At 39.3% G+C, this 24,611-nt stretch overlaps 1 protein-coding gene across 2 annotated transcripts in view; it reads right to left on the reverse strand.

Moving 5' to 3' along the window:
• Positions 1-12,548, reverse strand: part of samd10b (sterile alpha motif domain containing 10b) — a 110,515-nt gene extending 97,967 nt beyond the window's left edge. The window contains exon 1 of one of the 2 annotated variants that reach the window (XM_079801845.1): positions 12,170-12,548. In XM_079801845.1, the coding sequence (XP_079657971.1) occupies positions 12,170-12,182 (13 nt within the window). In that variant the 5' untranslated portion in view covers positions 12,183-12,548. The remainder of the gene's footprint in view (positions 1-12,169) is intronic. The other variant, XM_079801843.1, reaches the window with a different exon arrangement.
• Between the last annotated feature and the right edge of the window lie 12,063 nt (positions 12,549-24,611).

Genomic DNA, 24,611 nt, shown 5'->3' on the forward strand with positions numbered 1-24,611 from the left:
TAAATGTAAACGAAAAGAGGCTGGGTTTTTTATATTTCGTTTTGTTATAAACATGCATTGAAGATAATATGCATTGCCTGCACTACATATACAAATATATACTGAGTGATACTGTCAAGAACGCTGCTTGTCCATTAGCAGAGTAGGCGGACTAGTGTCCTCCCGTCCTCGGGAGTTCGTTCTCCGGAGTCAAACTTGGTAAGTCACGGACGCAAGTCAGAAGTTCGCGTACGAAATATGTCATAAAACACCACTGCCTCATTTCATAAAAAAATAAAAATTAAACATAATAATAATAATAGCCACACGAATGTGGTTCAGGCAACGCGTAGCTAGGCCTACATTGATTATCTTATATATTTATAATAAAACGAAGTATAAAACACCCTGCCTCTTTTCGTTTACATTTTAGAAATAATATATTAAACATTAATATGTGGTTTAGGTAAAGTGACCAGATTTCTGAAATGGAAACCGGGGACATTTCCTATTTGAGAACACAAGTACAGACAAGAACGCATATTGAGAAACGGCCAGAGTCTCAGATGTTTCTCCGTCGCTCTGCATACGTCATCTCCCTCATCGCTCTGATTGGTTTTAGGTCTATCCAATTGCGCCGAGAGGCATTTGAGCGACGCCCGTTGGTGACGCCCCTTTGGAAATGATTTGTCTATGAAGCTTTGCCAGACCATAACTCAGTTACTACTGAGAATGGTCTGGTTTTAACCAGGCTAGGCAAACAGGGGCAAATTTGAGAAACTATAATAAATGATCTGGGGGGTATTTTGAGCTGAAACTTTGGACCACATTCTGGGGACAGCAGAGATTTATATTACACCTTGTGAAAAGGGGTATAATATGTCCCCCTTTAGACAAAATAAGATATTTTAAAGATTATGGGTAACCAAACATTTGATGGGCCCTATTGACTTCCATAGTATGGAAGAAAAAAAAATACTATGGAAGTCAATGGGGTCCATCAACTGTTTGGTTAACAACATTCTTCAAATTATTTTCTTTTGTGTTCAGCCGAATAAAGAAAAATCTCATACAGGTTTGGAGAAACTTTTCATTTTTGGGTAAACTATCCTTTTAAAGGTAACAATTGCAGGATACCACTTTTTACAGTGTGTAATGATTTTTATGACGTCTATGTTCACTTGCATTTTGTCAATTATACATTTTTATTCTAAATGTTTTATTTTTTTTATTTCAGCATTTACTACTATTATTATTATTACAACTAATTTCTTTATTACTAATTTCTTCATTATGAATAATGAACATTTATTATTTTAAAGCTGCACTATGTAACTTTTCCGTCCACTAGAAGTCGCCTATTCAAAACAAAGGCGTAGTTTGATGACGCCAAGTTTGAGCGCAGAATCTTAGGACATATGGTCTTCACCTCACAGCCGGTGGAAAAGACTCGGGGCAGAAATCATGTTCATGGATGAGATTATTAACATTACTGTAGTATGAAGCAGAAGCAGGAGTGATTGTTAATAAGAAGAGCAGAACACACGCCTCGCGGGCAGCGGGACCTTTATTATGGCAGAGTCGTCGGCGGGACTTTTATTATGCCTCAGTCGCCATTTCCGCTTTTCCGGCCATGAGTATGAGGTAACGCAGCTCTGTTTATCATATCTGATACATCTGAGTGTGTTGAAAATGATGTTATGACATTACTCTGTGCATTCGCTCGGCGGCTGCTATGACACTTGTTCACACTGCAGTGAGAGTAAAGCATTTCTGCAAAATAAAACCGGAAACCGAGGGGAACGCAGATATGACGCCATCGACAGGCGACTCCCTCACACGTCCTGGTTCCTTGGTTAAAATAAAAATTTCTCACGATTTACAAATAGTTGGAAACATTTGGGATATTGTAAGTACTCAACTGAACAAAATATATAACACTGGCCTAAAGGTTTTTGGATATTTTACTGAAAAATTTTACATAGTGCACCTTTAATGTATTCATTGGAAGTTCTGACACAATCTCACCCTGCACTTCTTTCACAATCCCCTTGGGGAAAACCCTGATCTAAATGATATGAGTAACAAATAATGTAAATACATAACATATACATAAATACTGCACATAAATAAAGATATCTGAAATAAAATTAAAAAAAACTAAATATTTATCGGCTTAGACTAAGCTGCCATTTTCTTTTTAACATAGCATATCACACATGTCAGACGAGACAAAGCAAAAGAGAACTCTATTACCTCAAGTATAGTACTTAACATTCAAGTGCAAAATGAAAATGAACTCAACACCTGCCAGCCAGACCCTCATCAAAAACTCGTCTGACCCCTAACAATGGCACCAATGTTGCAGGACCCATTATTTATATTGCAAATATTTTTTTTAAATGAACTAATTAAATGTCAATTAGCTGACACTTCCATCCAAATCACCTGAATTATTAGAGGGAGAGTCCCTCTGGAATAACCTGGAGTCTTAATCAAGGACAAAGTCTGTGATCCACTTTGCATATTATTCATGGCATTTGCTAACGTTGGCAAATCCACAGACAAATGTTTGTATGCAACATGCATCAGACAGTCCCTACACTCTTAAAAAAAAACGCTTTATTTTTTGCAATAAGAACATTATTTTTTATTTTATGAAATGTTCACTGAGAGGTTCTTTGGGGAAACAACAACTTTTCAGTGAACATTTCATTAAAGAACCAGTTTTTTTCTTTCTTTTTTTCTTTCTTTCTACTAAATTGCTATATATATATATATATCACAACAAGAGATTATTAAATCATGATCATTTAAACTGTACTTTAAAGTAAAACTTTTAATTTGACATTATTACAAACTGCTCTTTTTGAGCGTTTTTAAGTGTGTTAAGAAACTTCCTGAAAGTGTACTCTCTTTAAGTGCACCTAAATGGCCTTTTATTTTGTTAACATTATCTGGAACTATACTTTTTTTTAATATAAAAAACACTTCTAAGATTTTAAGTACACACTTCTTTTTCACAAGCCCCTGAGGAAAGCACCAAAGGCAAAGGCATTTTTCTACTATCTATTGTGGTACATATTAAAATACCATGGTATTATCTTCTGGTAACTATAAAGATGAATCAGAGGATAAAATCGAATAAACTGTGTGGTAAACCTAGCCCCCTCATTTTAGAATATCCACATCTACGGCCCTTCCAGCTGAAGGAAGTGTTTGTGTTACTGACCAGACAGTCAGAAGGGGTCAGAGAGAGAACGCTGATGTGAAAGAAAGGGACAGAGACAGAGTTTGAGTCAGAGATATGGCCCATGGGTGATATTTTGAGGGACAGGGTGGAATGTGGAGAGCTGTTTATCACACACAGAAACAGAGATGAGAAGAGAAGGACGACGCGGCCTGTTGAGCCCCTCTCTCGTGTTCACAGGTTCATAACTGCACCCATTAGCCGGAGTAGAGCTGGATGAGACTAATAATACAGATGTAAAAATCAGTGCAATCAAATTGTGTAATTGCTTTTTGCCGCCAGGAGCTGCATCGTCTCTGCCTAGTGCCTTCAGCGAGGCCATTGGCCAATCAGAAACCTCTATCACACATGAGGAACAGTCCCAGACAGTTCACAATTACAGAATAGAGGACTGGTTTAATAATAATGTCTACATGATACATATGAAGTGAGGGGGTCTAAGGGGGAAAAAAGAAAATAAATTTATATCGGCATATAGCTTTGGGGGAATACAGTATAGCCTATATATATATATATATATATATATATATATATATATATATATATATATATATATATATATATATATATATATATATATATATATATATATATATATATATATATATATATATATATATATATATATATATATATATATATATATATATATAGATATATGTATATCGTTCATCAGCTGGATAAAATTGTTCTGAAAGCGATTCCAACAATATTGTTTCACTGTGCCGTTATTGTTATAGTTGTGGTATGGACTCTGCTATTCTTTTACATTTAGAACGATTGGGTTAATCGACAGCATTTAACTTATATTTAACCAACAAAAGTCAGCGGTTTTCAACCCTTTTCACTCGAAAGCTCTCAACACAATATTTGAAGGCCCCACCTCCATATACGCTATTTCTGGTATTTCTAATGTAACTAGATTTTTTTTATTGGCTTATTGAATACATTGACTAGAATTAATTTTGTGATATTTGTGTGTGCTCTATATTCCAGACCTGTATGTACTTCTATAAAAAAATAGTTATTGAGAGAAAATAAAAATAAACACTATTTCACGTTACATCTTGATTGTATCAGTTTTTTTTTGTTTTTTTTTAGCATTTTTGTTTAGATTTGAGTTATTATTTTAACCATTAAACGCATGAATGTTTCACCAATCATATATAACATATTCGGGTCTTAAGCGAACCGGATCTATATCTAACACGGATTGATCTCTACCAATCGTGATAATATAAAACTCTCCTGATATTAGAGTAACAATTACAGAAGAGTACATTCAGCATCTGCCTCATATTCACCATCTCAAACATATTCTAAAAACTATCATTTTCAACATCTTCAACATCAATATTTAGATCTCTGACAGCTTCTTCAGCAGATTCACCATCAGTGACAGTAATATTTGACTGCGTTCAGTTCTTGCTCTGCAGTAAATCTCTGAGCCATTTCAAGTTTTGCTGATGAATCTTCCTATTCTTTTGTTTTCTGCCTGCGGTAACTATGAGTGAAACGTCACTTCATCATTGTGTGTCAGACATTGCCACCTTGAGGAATAAAGGTGAACTGCACTTATTCAGTCATCAAAGATTCAATTATTGCTGTGCAGAAAAAATATACTTACACTGTTACACACCTTAGCGACCCTAGACAATTTTTACAAAACATGAAAGGGAAAACAGGCATTCTTTTATACTAAGAAGGTTCATGTCTAACTTTAAAAAATGAATGAGGAGGAGGGTAGTGAATGACGTCCCGGGTCACTAAAGACCTGAGGTATGCATTTAAAGGTTAGTATATTAATAATAATTTATTAATTTAAAAATGTTTTAAGTCATCCTGTGGCCCCCTGGTTGAGAACCACCGCTTTAAAATGCAACTAACTAGCATAAAGACCATCAATTTCCATCAAATTCAAACCAACTTTATTATCTCTAATTAGCACAACCCTCTCAGCAGTTTCCATTATCTTTTCTCCATTTTCTCTCTCTATCTCTTTCTTCAACCTCATCTTCTTTCATCCTTTATCTTTCACAATCGTGCATTTCTTTCCTTCGCGGAGCACTAATTAACGGAGAGATATTGGACATGGGCCCATGCACTTGCTAATACAACAGGATGAGAGGAGCTGACAGACCGCCCATTTAAAAAAAATCAAGAGTGACCACAGTACTGAAGAAATTAGGTACCACTGGGGGGGTGGAGAACGAAGATGAGAACACTTGGGATGTTGGGGGGGTGGGGGTATAAAGCTTTGCCCTCTGCGAGAGCAATTATCCATAGCTCACGGGTCGACCCAGCCATCAGTCCTCCCAGCAAATGAAATGGACCTTTCTTCTCCATTCTTCAGCCATCACTCTGCCGCCTCCTTTCTCTCTGTCCATTTTCTCAAAGATGCTTGTTGATTTAAGCCCAAATTGATCCCTCCCGGGTTTTAACGCTTGATCAATCTGTTTAAAGTCCAGGGGGATAGACGAGTGAATGTTTATTAGACACCTCCCCCTTGCTTTTCCTCCCCATCCCCCTCAATCCCACTATTATTCATAGGGAATCTCAGAAGTGTAGCAATGATCCGTAATGAAGCAGCATATGGATGAAGCATGTGATTTTCTAGGATCTATACAGTCTTATGCCTGCAAATTCGACAATCCGATAAGATCATTACAAATCACACTGTCCGGCATGGATCTACTGTAATAAGCTTGTACGACATGTATGTAGTCTGTGATGAAGACAACTATTGAATCACAGACTACGACACAAGCTAGTACAGAAGCATGTGCTAGTGGTAAACAAATAGAGCAAGGTGTTTTTTATGTGAGCTGAAAAAAGAGGAGGAAGCGAAAGAGGAGAATATGGACGCTGTCGACTGTGAAATTATCATGCTAAATTTCTGACACTGTCAGAAAATTATCGCAGGCTATATTTGGTCGCAAGACCGTGACAATGGCCGTCTTTGAACTTCTCTCACTGTGCGACGTCGTAGAGCCAGCATTTAGGAGCCACGGCCACAGAAATCGCCTGGGACAGCCCAAAATCGTACAATATTTACTGGCTTTTATTGATTTGAATGAATCTGTACCCTGGATCTTCAGGTTCCACCTTATCCAAATCATTTTAATCAGATCAAACAGGCAGATTTCAACACAATTCATTCATATTTATAAACGGTCTCTGTTCAGCATTATATTTAAGTGTTAAACTCAAGCTGTACTGTTGTGCTATCTGTAATTGTATGATGTATTATATTTATATAGAGAAAACATGCTAGAAACCATATAACAATGTTCTAGAAACTACATTGCAACCACTTCAGAACACTATATCAACCACCCAGAAATGTTCATAGGATTGCTAATAGAAATACAGTTTGAATTTGGAACAAATCATAGCTATCCAGTAAGATTGGTTTCTTCACTGTTTCATTCTTAAAATGATTTAAGGTTCTGGTTCCAAATTCGGACAAAAAGTACACATTCCTTTAATATGTCTGACGTGTGAATGTACCTAAAGGTGAAATGTCTAATCAGATCAAAGTCAGAGACAAAAATATCCAACAGCTGTGCAAATTTGAAACACAAACAATAAACCTGTTCTATGCCTAAGCACTGACAGTGAAGTCTTTTCATTTAAGATCTTTTAAATGGATCACTGCAAGGAAAAAAAGCAGGCAAATCTTTCCTGATGTCAGCATGGATGCTGCCTGAACTGCGATGACACCGTAAGAGGATAGACCAACAACAGACCAACGGAACGAGAATTAAAACCCAAACATACACACAGCAGCATAAAAACATAATGCAAACTCATAGATATGCACATACACACACACAGAGATCAAACATGCCATACACACACACACACACACACACACAAAATCCATTTTAGCTAAATCCTTTGTCTGCTTGAAAGGTACGATACAAAAGGATAGTGGGGATAAAGGGACGGATGGATGGTTTAAGGTGGATATAATGCCTGCGAGGACACAAGGATGCTGGCCTAAACACACACACACACACACACACACACACACACACATTCCACACCATTTGAGCCAGGATCACATTTCAAAAGCTCTCCAAAGCCAACTTTTGGGCAGGACACCAAATAGCTGTTAAGAGCCCCTCCTTAACAAACATGTGAGAGACGGCTAATAAAGGCCATGTTTATGTGGCTAAAGAAAACAGTAGCTTCCTTTCATTTCACCTCCTTTTCTTCATTATTCATGCGCTCATGTGAGAATCGGTTCACAGGGACGCAACTTTGGTCATGTGGTTTGGGCGAGATTCATTTAATCTGACCTACAATGCACTGAGTACAAACAAGATCAAGAGGCTTTAGGACAAAATCTCTTAAAGGAGCAGATTTGGGACCATTGTTAAAGGAATGTTCAGGGTTTAATACTAGTTAAGCTCTATCAACAGCATCTGAGGCACATAATGTCGATTACCACAAACAAAAAAATGGACTTTTGTTTTTTAAGAGTGGTGCCAGGATGACGTCAAAACCCAGAAGTCTAATTCGCTGCTGGTTCCTTTGAGATTTTCTTATGGGGTTTTATAATGAGGGTTTTCAATTTATGAGTAAAATAAAGCCTGTGGTAAACGTAACTTGACTATATTTTGACGTTTTGTTCTACAACGTAAATGACCCAAAGCAATAATTTTGAAGCAGTTATGTTCTAACCATATATGTTTAGACAAATTTTTGAAGGTCTTGGTCTTGGCATTTGTACTTGGTCTTGTCTTGGTCTCAGACTAAGAGGATTTGGGATTTTATCTCAACACCACAACTGCGAGGATATCATTAAATTGCCGGTGCATTGTCTGATTCATTTGTTAACATCATTAATGTGATTTGATGTAAAACGTACTGCTTAAAACACAATCAATAACTTTTCTCATGTGATTTCTTTTGTTACTGTGCTGCCGGGCTCAAAATCAATGCAGGATTGTCTCAAAAATGCCCAAAATGCCAATAAAATTCAAGATATTGCAAAAACATACTTGTTTGAGATTTTGTTTTTTATATAATTAAGCAATATCACAAGAGCAAGAGAGCTGTTTGCAAATGAGAACGCGATTGCGCTATTGCGATATTGATTTTATACAAATGTTCAATAAACAAGAAGTTGATATTAAGGGACTCATTTGAGACAATTTTAGACAAGTTTTTGCTAATTCGGCAACATGTTTCGTTATTAAGTGAATCAGCTGCTTTGAACAAATCGGTTGAATAAATTATTCTGTGACTGTTAAATAACGTTAATGTTTGAATGTTAAATTAATCGGAACATTATTTATGCAGGTGTAACTGTACCAATTCGGATGCAACTTCTGAACAACCTCTGCAACAAAAAAGATGAATTTTATTGTTAGTTATTTGATTGGTAACAGCTCTAAAGTGACTTATTATTCTAATTGTATTTATTGACTAAATATAAGACATTTCTCAGACAGCAGACACGGATCTTTTAGATGAATTTGAGGAGTGCTGGTCTGGTCTTGACTCGGTCTCGCCCTGCCTTGGTCTTTGGGGGTGTGTAGCTGCATTTAACCATTAAATTGAAGGTCAAATTGACCCACAAATTGAGGGTGTACATGGTCTGCAACAATGCTTAGGTAGGTGGTACGTGTCAAAGTAACATCCACATGGATGGCAGGACCCAAGGTTTTCCAGCAGAACATTGCCCAAAGAATCACACTGCCTATGCCGCCCCATACGCAACAAACTGCGATGCTCTGTGTATTCTGACACCTTTCTATCAGAACCAGCATTAACTTCTTGAGCAATTTGAGCTCCAGTAGCTCGTCTATTTGATCGGACCACACGGGCCAGCCTTCGCTCCCCACGTGCATCAATGAGCCTCGGCCGCCCATGACCCTGTCGCCGGTTCACCACTGTTCCTTCACTGGAGCACTTTTGATAGAGACTGACCACTGCAGACCGGGAACAGCCCACAAGAGCTGCAGTTTTGGAGATGCTCTGACACAGTCGTCTAGCCATCACAGTTTGGCCCTTGTCAAACTCGCTCAAATCCTTACACTTGCCCATTTTTCCTGCTTCTAACACATCAACTTTGAGGACAAAATGTTCACTTGCTGCCTAATATATCCCACCCACTAACAAGTGCCGTGATGAAGAGATAATCAGTGTTATTCACTTCACCTGTCAGTGGTTTTTTGTTTTTAACCATTGAATTGCTTCAAATTGACCCGCGAACTTCAAAATCGTCAAATATTTTGTACACGCATTTCACAACACTTCATAGTGTCAAAATTTTGCAGGCATATTCATGACCCTAAATGATTGTCACAAAATAAAAATAAAAAATCCCTATGTTTACCAGTATTTTGTGTTAAACTAACCTGCAACATTAGGGTTAAACAACTTTATAGCTTAAATAACGCACACTGTGTATGGCAGAATTAAAAGATGGATTATAGCACAAGCTGCACATTTCTGCAGTTTTAAACCCTCCAGACTGCCTTGCCCCAAAGACTTCCATTATAAGTGCATTGCGTTTTTGCAAACTGATGGACCAAAGTCAAAAACTATGATGGAATAGCTGTTATCTCTCAGCAATTAGGGTAAAAGAATAAATGAATAACATGACTAGATGTCAAAGTGAAAGTTATGCTTGGTTTATTTTAAAAATAAACAAAATGAATAATAATTGGAGGGTGGAAAATGTGACACATGAGATTTAGCAAAAAAATGTCTGCGAGGCGACCGAAGCGAAACGGTCGAAATTAATGAAATTCATTATTTGTGTTATCAAACGACAGAGTAACAGCAAATGTCTAGCAGTCACAGGAAGAAAAAAAAACAGTCAATGAATGGTGTTGACAGACTGGTCAAGCATGGAATCGCTTCTGCTGATAACAGGCAAACGCACATTGAGCCAAAATATACACTCCCTTCACCCGTTGCATGTCAGTCTGAGCGAAACGGAACCAGAAATTACTCTTTTTATCGCCACTGCTCTGTCACGCTGGTCTCTCTTTCTATTTTTTCAGACATCGTGCGTGTGGTTAGAATCCGTGAGTGAACCGTGTGGGTCTAGCATTTCTAATCCATCTGCATGCATGAATGAGTGACACGCGTTTGTCCATGCACTTAATGCATTGGTGGCCCCTTAGGTAGCAGGAGAACAGCTCAGTCTTCCTGCTGCATGCTGGGATTGGTTGAGAGCTTTAGGGTGTGTGAAACAGGGCGAGAGGGGGTTAACCCAACATCTGTGCCTCTCCAGATCTAATGAAGCTTTATATGAGTGGTGACACAAACATGCTTTATGTGAATCGGAGACCAGTTCTATTCTGGAAACCTTTTTATTACGGCCTGTATGAAATGAAACCTTGCCGAGCAATAACTGTACTGTAACAGGAGAATGATGTAGCAATATCTGTGCAATAGAAGATATTAAAGCAAACAATCTGTTCTCTCAAGTGTAATTCAGTTGTCTAATCGAACGCCTCGGAAGCAAATATAAGCTTCCTCTATATGAACCGCTCGTGTACTCACATATCAGACTTTCTCCTAGGAGGAAAAACATGCTTAAATGTTGGTAATATTCTGCTCAGGATACAGCACAAATTAAAACAAGCCATTTTAATTGCACTAAAAACAACATGTTTGAATAAACAATGATCTAACGTTCCTTGAGGGTTGCTTTATGATTATGCAATTTGTTTGCCAATGCACGTTTTTGCTCAACGCAACATAATTCTACATCCTATTTTGGGATCAAAGTGAACTTTTACGTTTCTGAATCGCACATGTGAGCAGGAAAGAGAATAGGAAAAGGACAGGATAAGAAGAAGTGCAGGTTAAAGCGAGGCAAGGTCTTGCTGTCCGTTTCAGCACCACGCTGAGCGCTGCAGATATAGCTGCTATGATTATGCATAATTGCCTGGGGCCAAGGGATAACATATATTTCTTACGATTACATAAAAGCCCTTGAGATCACTGTAAGCGTGTGTGTGAATGTTTTCATTTATCATGCAAGTTGTCAGGTAGACTTATGTTTATGTCCAGCTGTGAACCCATGAACTCTATCTGACATTCCCTTCAGCGAGTTGAGCGCAATGTCAACATGATGGACAAACATACGTCAACATTTTTTTTTTTTTTTTTAAACACAATGTGTGAGTCTGCCTGCACCAATTACTTTCTGACCTAAACTTGTACATGGCATTCAGCAAAAATATAAACAGCATCACGGGGTGCAGCAACAACAAAAAAAGCAGATAATATTGTTCTATAGTAACAGTGTAGTATAGGATATTAATAAATAATACTATAGTAAAAATAAGTCTAACAACTTTTCATTTAATTACTGATGATGTAAACCAAGTTCAAACTTTGGCAAACGGCAAAAAAAAATCATAAATAAAAGTAAATGTCAAATGCTTAAAAACAATGATGTTGAAAAATTATTCTATAGTTTTAGTCCTATACTTTAGTACAAGGCATTAGTAAATAGTACACACAGAGAAAAGAGGTCTCATAATTGTACCTTTAGGGGTACAATCACTATAAGTACCCTTAAAAGGACATCTTTGTACCCTTTGTACTCCTAAAAGGTGCATTTTAGTACCTTAGAGTACAAATAAGGTACTACTATGAACCTTTTGTGGTAAAAAAAAAAAGGTACAAATATGTCCTTTTAAGGGTACTTTTAAGGGTGTCCCAAAAGGTACAATTTTGACACCTTTTTTCTCTGTTAAATAGTATGTAAACAGTGTAATGTAAAGAGTTAAGTAGGTATTACAGAACATAATTGGTTTTTAGTACTGTATAGTCTAATATAGTAGTACAGTAAACATTTAGTCATAAGTATTGTCTGCGTACTGTAACGCCAGCATGTAAATAAACGGCTCACATGTGGCTGCAGTATGCAGTATGTAGGCTAAATAACACATTCAGTGTGCTTACCGTCTACAGCCATAGTCGGTATAAACGCGTATCTCTCCGTGGTGGCTTTAGTAGGTGTCTGCCATGCTCACGGGTGTCCGGTCCGGTAGAAGAGAGAGCCGGTGCTCCTGAACGACACCTCCGAGCGCAAAGATCTTCCGTGGAGCAGGAGAAATCAGCGCGCGCGTCCACATACAAACCCGAGAGAGAGAGAGATGACAGTCATTCACCCTCTCAAAGCCCCGGGTAAGTTTAAACTCCTCCCTCTGCTTTCTCACCTTGGTGCTGAACGCACTCACGCGGCGAGCGATTCACTGATTGCACAAGTGGCTGTGGAGATGAATGACAGAATGCAGTCAGAGCAATAAAACACGCGAGTCATTTAAACTACTACACCAGCGCGTGCACGAGGGAGTGGGGAACATATGGGCAAACGCGCCGCTTGACAAAATAAACTTGCGCGCCAGCACAGGGTGATTAACTAACACTTTCATTAGTACAAATATTACTTTATGATTTAAAAAAAAATGTCATTAATGAAAGAGTGCAAAGAATACAAGCCATGTTAGCAAAACAAAATATGTTAAACCTATGGCATTTTTTCGGATTTCGCGGGATTGCGCACATGTCATTAAACCGTGCATCATATCCGTACGCAGAGCCGAAGCACATCCAAAACAATATTCTCTCATAGGCTACGCTTTATTGTTTAACTACTAAAGGGACAAAAATTAGTGTAACTTTAATGTTTTACTGATTAGTTATAACAAACATTACCCCGAAACAGATTCTCAAGAAATTCAGCACGGGTTGAAAAGGTTACATTTTTATCAATACCACTTTATAAAAGCACAACTTTATATAGCCTAATGTTTTTTTGTTTTGTTTTTGTTTTTCCATATTTTAATTAATGTTCATAATCAAATCATTTAAATTTACTATGAAAGTATTTAATGCATTTGCTTTGGATAAAACTAAGCATCTGCTAAATGAATAATACTGCTCAACCCTTCTTCGACATTTCTAAATATAGCTTATGTACATTGTGAAAAATTGTTTTATGTTTACTCTAATGTCTTTTTTATTTATTGTAATATATATTGTGCATCTTGTCTAAAATGTACACATGTTTCCTGTAGGCCTTTTATTAGATTCTCTGTCTGTCTATCTATCTATCTATCTATCTATCTATCTATCTATCTATCTATCTATCTATCTATCTATCTATCTATCTATCTATCTATCTATCTATCTATCTATCTATCGTCTGTCTGTCTGTCTGTCTGTCTGTCTGTCTATCCATATTCTATAATAATAAATGATAGTCTGTCTGTCTACCTATCTATCTGTCTGTCTGTCTGTCTATCTATCTAACTGTCTGTCTGTCTGTATATCTAACTGTCTGTCTGTCTGTCTGCCTTTCTATCTATCTAACTGTCTGTCTGTCTGCCTTTCTATCTATCTATCTAACTGTCTGTCTGTCTGTCTGTCTGTCTGCCTTTCTATCTATCTATCTATCTATCTAACTGTCTGTCTGTCTGTCTATCCATATTCTATAATAATAAATGATAGTTAGATATTGTATTTTTGTGACTGATAGGCCAATTGTTCACTCAAAAATGAAAATTCTGTCATCATTTCCTAATCTTCATGACATTCTAAACCTGTATGACTTTCTTTCTAAAGTATATTTCGTATTTATAGCATTTGCATATCTTTCTATACTTCAGTTAGTCATTTCATGAACAACCAAATGCATATTTTCTGTTTTTATTCAAACTCTGTTCACGGTACATAAAAATGATCATATTATTTATTTCAAATAAATATGTGAATACATCCCCTGCATTTTTAATGTCATATAATCATTTATGGACGTGAAACAACACAGAAAAACAAGTTCCTTGAACAGTTTAAAACAATGAGAAGTGCTGACTCCACTTAAAGCTTTACAACTTGTCCACAGCGTGACTTTCTTCTGGGTCACAACACACTCTTGAGCACTCTGACTCCCCCAGTCTTGCAGTTTCACTAGGATAAGAGCCATATCTGTTCTTTAGAAAAGGAAGAAAAAGCCTGTTAAGTGCTGCCGTCACGCCTCAGGGCAACACTCGCTTGTCGTGAAGCTGTGGAGGAGGGAGTGGAGTCAAGAACATCAGCGTATCAGAGTGGTCTTCAGTGGCCTGCTCTACAAAGAAATCTTCCTGCGTGTCCTTCCTGTTTTGACGATCAACAGAACAGTGCCCGAGAGATGCCACTGCAACAAACACCAGAGATGATGTCTGCTTAAATGAGCTGTATTCAGCTACTGTCGTAATTAACATTGATTGCCTTCACAGTATGAGGAGATGAGAAGGTGTTTGGTGAGGCGGGTTTCTGAAGTTTAAAGAGGTGTGGGAGAGTCTCTGCAGGGCAAACATGCAACGCTACAAAGCAGCAGCTACAGCTTTTGTTCACTTCACAAGACTGGTGTTATTGATGTTGCACAGATTAACACGAAAGTTTTAAGCGTTTTGACAGTTTTACTTTTTAGATGCAAGCTTTTGAAAATGTGTTTAATTGTGGGGTTCCGTTGTTAGCGCTGTTTGCCAAGAAAACATCACAATTCAAATTGCTTGTACACTGTAAAAGATTATTGTGTTTTAACAGTAAAAGACTGTAAAATGATACTGCGAAAAACAGCTCATTGGTTAACAGAACGTTTCCGTACTATATCCGGTGAAAAACTGTATAGATCTAACCGTATGTTCATTTTACAGTAAATGCTGTTAAACTTACAGTTTTTGGAAGAGAAAAGGAACAGGTCATTGTGTAATTTGCAGTGAAAACCCGTAAATTACTTTTACAGTGAATTCTCATTGAAATAACAGTTTTTAGTTTTTTTCTAATCAGTTATGCACATTAGGGTTTTATGTTACATCTAGTGTTGTTAGATAAATGTTTATTGCATTTTCATGTCATGTGTGTTACCGTGATGGTGTTTAGTGTTTGTGTGAATGACACTGTGCACCTTCTATATATTAGCATTGTCCTCTTGTGATGAGATTCATTCATCATGTGACTCTCATCACCACTGTGATTGGTGGTTGGCATTATATATCAAAGGTTCATTACAGACATTGGTATTTCAATAGGTTGGTAATTTAACATTATTTCAGTTAATGAAATGTGTTTTTTTTTCTGTCAATTTAACTTAAATCTGTAAAACCTAAAATGTTGCTACCATATTTTTTACTGTGCATGTCTGCAACCACAGCTTTTTTACAGTAAATTTAACAGATTCTTTTTACAGTGTACTTTAAAGGTCCCATATTGTCAAAACTGAAATTTCCTGAGAAATTTTTCATGAGAACTACCAAATTTCAAAACAGTAATCCACAGTCAAATGCACACAGCCTGCATAAAGTAGCTGTCCCTTTTCACAAGCCGTTGAGATTTCCGTAAGAATGAACTACTCAGTCACCACCCCGAGCACTGCCCACCGTCCCACCCTGCTTTTGCCAAACAACCCAGACAACATTGCTGAGCAACAACAACACAGAAACATGTAGAGAAAACGCTGTTCATATGTAATAATAACCATCTGAGGCTTAACATCTCAAAGACCAAAGAAATGGTCATGGATTTTAGGAGGACGAGGCCCAAAGCTGCGATCATTTAACATTTGCCCATCTCTGCTGTGCACCTTCTATAAGACGTTTTGTTTGTGGCCAGTACTCTCTTCTTTGAGGTGGTGTGCTGGGGGTGGAAGCACGGACATCTGACAGAAACAGACTAAATAAACTGATTGAAAAGGCAAGCTCCATCATTGGCATCACTCAGGAATGGGTTGAGCAGGTGGAGGTGAGGATGCTGAGAAAAATAAACGTTATCTTGAACAATGACATGCACCCACTACATGCCTTAGAGGTGTTTCGGCAGAGTCCATTCAGTGGCAGGATGATCCCACCAAAAATGTAAGACTTAACGGCGCCGTAAATCATTCCTGCCTGCTGCCATCAGGCTTTTTAATGTGCAATAACTGTTTTTCTTTCTTCTTGTCATATTTATTTGTCATGTGTATTTTTGTGGGCCTTTTTGCAGTAATTCTTTTTAGCACTGGTACTTTGTCTGTTGTATATTAATTTATGTTTTACCTATGTTCTTAGTATTATTATAATAAGGTAAATATGCTTTAGTTATATTTTGTTTGTGTACACTCACCTAAAGGATTATTAGGAACACAGACTAATACTGTGTTTGACCCCCTTTCGCCTTCAGAACTGCCTTAATTCTATGTGGCATTGATTCCACAAGGTGCTGAAAGCATTCTTTAGAAATGTTGGCCCATATTGATAGGATAGCATCTTGCAGTTGATGGAGATTTGTGGGATGCACATCCAGGGCACGAAGCTCCCGTTCCACCACATCCCAAAGATGCTCTATTGGGTTGAGATCTGGTAACTGTGGGGGCCATTTTAGTACAGTGAACTCATTGTCATGTTCAAGAAACCAATTTGAAATGATTCGAGCTTTGTGACATGGTGCATTATCCTGCTGGAAGTAGCCATCAGAGGATGGGTACATGGTGGTCATAAAGGGATGGACATGGTCAGAAACAATGCTCAGGTAGGCCGTGGCATTTAAACGATGCCCAATTGGCACTAAGGGGCCTAAAGTGTGCCAAGAAAACATCCCCCACACCATTACACCACCACCAGCAGCCTGCACAGTGGTAACAAGGCATGATGGATCCATGTTCTCATTCTGTTTACACCAAAATCTGACTCTACCTTCTGAATGTCTCAACAGAAATCGAGACTCATCAGACCAGGCAACATTTTTCCAGTCTTCAACTGTCCAATTTTGGTGAGCTTGTGCAAATTGTAGCGTCTTTTTCCTATTTGTAGTGGAGATGAGTGGTACCCGGTGGGGTCTTCTGCTGTTGTAGCCCATCCGCCTCAAGGCTGTGTGTGTTGTGGCTTCACAAATGCTTTGCTGCATACCTCGGTTGTAACGAGTGATTATTTCAGTCAAAGTTGCTCTTCTATCAGCTTGAATCAGTCGGCCCATTCTCCTCTGACCTCTAGCATCAACAAGGCATTTTTGCCCACAGGACTGCCGCATACTGGATGTTTTTCCCTTTTCACAGCATTCTTTGTAAACCCTAGAAATGGTTGTGCGTGAAAATCCCAGTAACTGAGCAGATTGTGAAATACTCAGACCGGCCCGTCTGGCACCAACAACCATCCCAAGCTCAAAATTGCTTAAATCACCTTTCTTTCCCTGCACTAGGGTATTTGCATAGGCCATCTGATTGGCTGACGCCTGCGTTGACGCTTGAAAATTTGAAAACTTTTCAACTTCTGCCCACAATTCAGTTTGGTAACGCATGACGTCACCCATTAAATGAGAAGCGTTGTCGCCAACGCCCCGTGTGAATGCAGCGTAATGCTTCCCAGTTCTGTAGCTCGCCCTCGGTTGACATTTCATTTGATAGCGTTAGGCGGTTTTGATTTATATGCTGTAGAATGTTTATGATCACGTTATTTTACATATACATCTGCTTATATATGATATCACTTGTTTCTACATCTTCTTCTAGCAACGTTATTTCACAACGCAAAAGTATGCGCGTGCCCGATTTTTGTCAATAAATCAATAAATTCCCCTTCTTGTCATTCCAATCCAATTTTTAGTTCAACTTCCTGTGGTGTGTGGCCAAATCAATTCAAATGCATCCTCATGAACTGAAAGAGTTTAGCACAGCCCTGATCCTAGCACCCACTCAAAACACCCTAGCAAGGTTTTAGCAACCACCAGAAGACCTTAGCATTGTCATGATAAGCTTTGCACTAGAATGAAATTGTAAATATCTAAATGTCTATATGTGTAGCATTATTATGACATATCCATCCATCAAACGCCTTATCCCAAAGCTTGTAAATCTGAAAAGATGGTTTTGGCCTTCTTTCTTTTTTCATGTGTTGAGCATCAAGACTGATGGTCTCAAGATCCAAATACCAATCGCAGTGTTCACTGACCCCTGGCAGAGAGGTTGTGTTTCCAGTGTGCCATTAGTACTTTCATTTCTGTGTTTCAGACAGGCGGCAAGCTGAGAGAGAGAGAAGTTTTCAGTCCCTGCCGATAAGATTGACAGCCCGCGTTTAGACACATATGGTACAACCCGCAGATGGTGGTTTTGTGTCCAAACAGTGATGGACAGTGCGTGTGTAATTAAACGACTGTGGACCAATGCCTCCCTTGTACGGCCACCGGTTTATCCGAACCAAGCTGTCAGCTGGCACAGTTTCCGACAATGCCCAGCCTCAGACAGGAAAACGGGATCGGTCATGGTTCTGGTGGTCAAACAGATGCACCACAGAGTTCCTTGTCTATTTAACAGAAGAACAGAGTGTGTTCAGACTATCTGCCAGTCGAAGTCCAATATCAGGCTGTGGACTGCATCCCGTATCGGAAGACTAATTAAAAATGTATTCTGTCATGCTCTCTCATATGGTCTTGGTTAGTGTCAGGGCCAGGCGTTGCCTGGGAAACTGGGTACCACAAAAGAGTAAAGTTTGGGGGTTGAACATACTGGGGCACTTGATTTTCACACTATAATGGTGTCATGGTGTTGGCATTTTGAATGGCTGGCACGAAAACGCAATGCTGACCAGGGACGCTCCAAATCCTGAGTTTGTGGCTAAAGTCCAAAACTGCAAAACCTGAAAACATATTTGCAAACACGTACTGTTGTACGGCTGCTACACTGGGATTCAGTTGGTTTTCTAGCACAAAATAAATCAATAAACCATGAGAGCGTTGTGCATTATAGTAGTTTTAACCATGTAATGGAATATTCTTTACCATCCTTTACCATGGGTCTTTGCCATTCCACTCACACCAAAAACTCGGCCTGTCTCATGCAAAACAGATGCTGCTGAAGCAGACTTGTGCATTCAGACTAGAATCTCTGTTTATCTGACACAACCATTTTTAGAGAACACAGCATGGGTCAGTGTGTCGCTGCTTGGGAAAGTCTTTTATTTCGTCTCTGCCTTCTTTTTCCACTCATCTCTCCCTCTCTGATAATATCTGTACAGTTTCTCTTTATCTTCCTCTGTCTCTGGGGCACAGATCACGTGATAAAGGATTCATTCATTTTCCCCATAAAGCCACCTTTCCCCCCAGTCAAGCTGAAAATATGCCCTACATACTCTCATGACGAATACAGCTCCAGAAGATCAGACAGCCTGTTGATGGATATTCCCTCGCTACCAGCCTGAGAGACTGTTGTTGACTCACTTGGAATTATCCTTTGCGAAAGGGTCGGATCCACAAGTTTAGCCTACAGCCCTAAAGTCACCATGAAATCAAAATTGACAATTTGTATTTTTCATGGAATATTGCAGTGTTGTTTATTAAAAGTGATTTATTCATGCACATCATTACTTTCATGTGCTCTCGTAATCTTTAACTCTTTCCCCGCCATATAAGGAATTTTCCGGCTTTCCGTGTTTTCACTGTTATATACAGTATAGGGGGCGCTATGACACATCTTCTGAAAGAGTACAGAATCTCCTGATCAAAACACATGCGAAGAAGATGCAGAAACAAGCAATATCATATAATCATATGCATATGTACAATAACGCGATCATCAACATTAATCAGCATATAAATTAAAACTGCCTAATGTTACTGAATGAAATGTTGACCCAGAATGAGCGATAGGACAGATTCATCATTCTGAATCTGATCCGGATGTAGTCTTTAACAAAAACGTAATTTTCTCAGTTTTTTACTCAAAATTTTGCTTTTTTAATGAAATTTACCCACATTCAAGTGTTGATAAAAAAAAGAATGCATGAAGCTAGAATAAAACGTGTTTTTTTTTTTTAAAGCAGAGGGTGTGTTCTTTTCTGATATATATTCATACAACAAAATATTCGGGGGGCCAGAAAATGATGTGTTTATTGGCGCGAGGGCGGGACAACCTCATGAGATCCGCCAATAGCAAACCACAACCATCCAATCAATTCTCCATGGACAAATCAAGTCCTGGACAAGAAGGCCTGGCTCGCAGTCTCCGCTCTAATTCATTCCAAAGGTGTTCTATCGAGTTTAGGCCAGTCAAGTTCCTCCACTCCAAACCTGTTCATCCATGTCTTTATGGACCTTGTTTTGTGCATCCCCACACCATAATCACCCCTCCACCAAACTTTACACTTGGCACAATGCAGTAAGGCAAGTACCGTTCTCCTGGCAACCGCCGCACCCAGACTCATCCATCGAGCCAGACAGAGAAGCGTGATTTGTCACTCCAGAGAGCACGTCTCCACTGCTCTAGAGTCCAGTGACGGCGTGCTTTACCCCGCTGCATCCAACGCTTTGCATTGCACTTGGTGATGTAAGGCCGTGTGTCCACCAAAGTGTTTTTTCATGCAGATGGCTGGCATATTCAATTCTTTTCAATGGGAGCGCCACGTTTTAAGAACGGCATGAGTGTAACGAGGCGCTGAGCGAGTATTTTACGGTCAAGCGCTGAGCGCTCAGCGTTTTTTACTGGTCGCCTAGAGTTGAAGAATGTTCAACTTTGAGTAAAACGCAGCGCTCATCACTGTGAGTTTTCACCCAGCCGTCCAATCAGAGTGGATCACATTGTGAATCAGAGTCCAATCACATTCTGCTTGTACTGTACAACGTCAACAGATGAAAACAAGCAAAATAATAACGGAACAAAATCATTTAAAACAAGAGCCAGAGCAAAAACTTTACATTGTATCCGCATTTTTATATAGAATCAATACAGAAAAAAAACATCTGTGAAATGAGATACTAGTAACACTTCCGCGGATATTCCACATCATAACAAGCAGAGTCTCAACTGAAAAAACCGCTGCGCTGCCAAAACGCTCTCAAGCGCCCACAGGGAGGCATTTTTAGCAGAGTGCCTAGCGTTTTCAGCCGGATAAAAACGCTTTGGTGGACACGCGGCTGCTTGGCTGCGGCTGCTAGGCCATGGAAACCCATTCCATGAAGCTCTATGCACACTGATCTTGGGCCAATCTGAAGGCCACAGGAAGTTTGGAGGAAGTTTTATTCACTCTACAAAGTTTTATTGACTCTGCAGAAAGTTGCCGACTTCTGCGCATTAATGTCCATTAATACCACTTTGTTATAATACCACTAACATTTGACCGTGGAATATTTAGTACTGACGAAATTTCACAAATGGACTTATTGCACAGGTGGCTACCTATCACGGTACCACGCTTGAATTCACTAGTATCCCTTTTCCACCAGCATGAACCGGATGCTAGTTCAGAGCCAGTGCTAGCGCCAGTTCGGTGTTGGTTCGACTGGCGAGCCTCCTATGTACCGGTTTGCCTTTCCATGGGCTAGAGAGCCACCACAGAGCCAGGTCTTACGTCACTGTATACGTCTCATCTTTCTCAGCAACGCTAGCGAGGCAGCGGGAAACACAAACACACCAGGCTTGTTCGAGATGCATCGACACTGCGCAGACTGATCAGCATATGATATCAAAACACTGCATGAGCAATTCAAAAGCATAAAGAGTCGTATGCTCTTGTTGTACTTTGCTGTCATACGGCGATCGGTCTGCACAGTGGCGATGCATCTCGAACAAGCCTTCCGTCAACAATGGCGAACGTTGCGTTACTATTGATCCTACATCGGCATCAAAGCACATCGAATCCAACGCACTTGTGCAGCTCGCCGTAATTTGTATAGACGGAGATTACAATCGAGCACCTATTAGCTCCATTACACACAGAGAAATAGGGTGTCAAAATTGTACCTTTAGGGGTACAACAACTTGTCGCTGGGGCAGTACCCTTAAAAGGACATATTTGTACCCGTTTTACTCCTAAAAGGTGCATATTAGTACCTTAGAGTACAAATACGCACCTTAAGGTCCTAATATGAACCTTTTTGTGGTAAAAAAGGTACAAACGTGTCCTTTTAAGGGTACTGCCCCGGCGACAAGCTGTTGTACCCCTAAAGGTACAATTTTGACACCCTATTTCTCTGTGTGTAGCTACTATTTCATAAAATGGCGGTCACAAGTTTGTGTTCGTCTTGTTGGTCAAGGTAACCCCGCCCCCAGCCCCTGACGCAAACGCTTCTTACTTCTCGACCAGCAATGTTTTGGTGCTACTTAAGAACCACTTTTCCCGGTTTAGAGCTGGTGCTTTGGGTGTCGAAAGACAAAGAACCGTTTTGAAACTAGGCTCTGGCTCCGAACCAGCACTCAAACTGCCTTGCTGGAAAAGGGGTATGAGCTTATGAGAGCGACCCATTCTTTCACAAATGTTTGTAGAAGCGTCTGCATGCCTAGTGCTTGATTTTATACACCTGTGGCCATGGACGTGATTGGAACACTGAATTCAATGATTTGGAGCGGTGTCCAAAGCATAGGTCTTAACTTAAATGGTTGTGATTAATGCTTTGGAAAACAGACTTAAGTTTTTTTTTATTTTATATACTCAGCAGATTATTGCAGAAGTGAAAGCAGCTTCAAAATATGAAAGTGTAAAGTTTAAGTTTACTGTAAAGCATATGTACTAGCCATATGTCTTACCAAGCAAGTTGTGTTCCAATTTTTAAGTTGATTTCAGAAAAAGCGGCACCACTATAAGGTTTTAAAGTACCATTTCCATGGTAAAGCAATGTCCAATTTCAAACTTCAAATCACCCGTCACCCACCGAGCGAAGCAACAAAAAAAAAATTTTATCTTACTGTTATTTCATGTCAGGCTTTACAGGGTTAAAATTGATGCTTTTCTCAGTAATCAGCACTAATTACAAATATTCCATAGAAAGAAAACCAGAAAAAAAACACTATCAGTAGCTCAAGTACTCCAATGCACTTTCCATTATTTCATCTCTTCAAAATCATTCTCTTTGTCGTTCTCTAATCTGTCAGTGTCTTTCCAAGGCCTGGTTACAGGCACTGTTTTTACGCATCTGTCAAACACTGTCTTATAAAAGCACAGAACCTTCACACCAAGATAGGACCAGGAAATAAGATGAAGGGCTCCATGCATCGTTGAAAATGTCTATCACTTAGGAAATTATGTTCTGAGGCTCCTTAAGGCATATCTCGCTGAAAATGCATTTGTCAATAGACTCATTTGTTAGCCTCTGTGGTTCTCACCCACCAAAATTGGACGAGAACTTGATAGAAAACACGAAAGGGATGAGAATAAGACTCAGTTTCAAACTTTAAATCGATATTATTCTGAAGTCTGTTTACTAGAAATGAAAGAAGCCATTAATCTTTGAATTGATGCATTATGTAATCTAGCAGCTCAGTGGACGCCAAGCCTTGTGTGTCATGCCTCATTCAGACACTGAACTATAATCTCATCCACACACAAACCTGCAGGCCATTGATTTTTTTTTACCTGTCTTACTCTTCCTTTCACTGTCACTTCACATATTGAATGGCTCGTTCACCATCTGAATACTGAACTGTGTTTCCAGTTCTGACATCAGTCGTTTGAGTTTTTCTCTGTTTGCACAAGCTGTTTCAGGATCAGTGCTTGCTATTGCCCTCTTAAATGTCTCCAGACTATTTCATTTTCCCAGGAGTTCGTGCCAGTGATAAAGACAGCTTGTCGTTCGGCTGGCACGGTTGTTGGTTGCCCAAGGCCTTGCCATTATTAGAACAATGTCACCAGTATTTACAGTTTCCTTCGGAGTGCTCGGTTTTGCCAGGCTGACCTCAATGCTGTCTTCATAAAATAAAATGTTATTTATAAGCCTTCAGAGACATTATGACCTTTTCCCTATTTTATTGTAAGTGATTTGTCTAACTACTTGTCAGAAGCGGTTAACCCTTAAACGCATACCTCAGGTCTTTAGTGACCCGGGACGTCATTCACTACCCTCCTCCTCATTCATTTTTTAAAGTTAGACATGAACCTTCTTAGTATTCCTCAATCAATTCATCATAGGGGCGAGGGTGCAATATCGAACATGTCTCAGGCTACAGGGTCTTATGGCTTCATCTATCCAGGTTTTGCCACTAGGACTCCTGAGAATGAGGGCGTTCATGAAATGGGTTTTGTCACTACATTTCAGCCCATTGCACGATCTTTGCCGTTCTGTGACAGTGATGCGCACCTGCGCTGCAGCTCTGTGCCACTGGAAGAGCGTGGACTTTTACGCACAGGGCACCCCTCTGGGGACGGTTAACAGTCTGTGGTGCCACCCAAGAGGGCAGAACTGTGAATGGTTTGTGGCCGAGCAAACTACGTTCAGAGCACATTAATTATTTAGAGCTTCTGACCATTTGGAAGGCCATTTCTGAATCATTTTCTGCCTTGTCTGCAGGGACATCATGTGCTCGTACGCTGCGACAATACCACTGCAGTGGCTTAAATCAACCGTCAAGGTGCCGTGCGCTCGTCAAAACTTCATGCTCTAGCTTACAAGCTTTTGGTATGGAGCA

The sequence above is a fragment of the Gobio gobio genome, assembly GCF_949357685.1.
Source record: "Gobio gobio genome assembly, chromosome: 21".
Classification (NCBI taxonomy): domain Eukaryota; kingdom Metazoa; phylum Chordata; class Actinopteri; order Cypriniformes; family Gobionidae; genus Gobio; species Gobio gobio.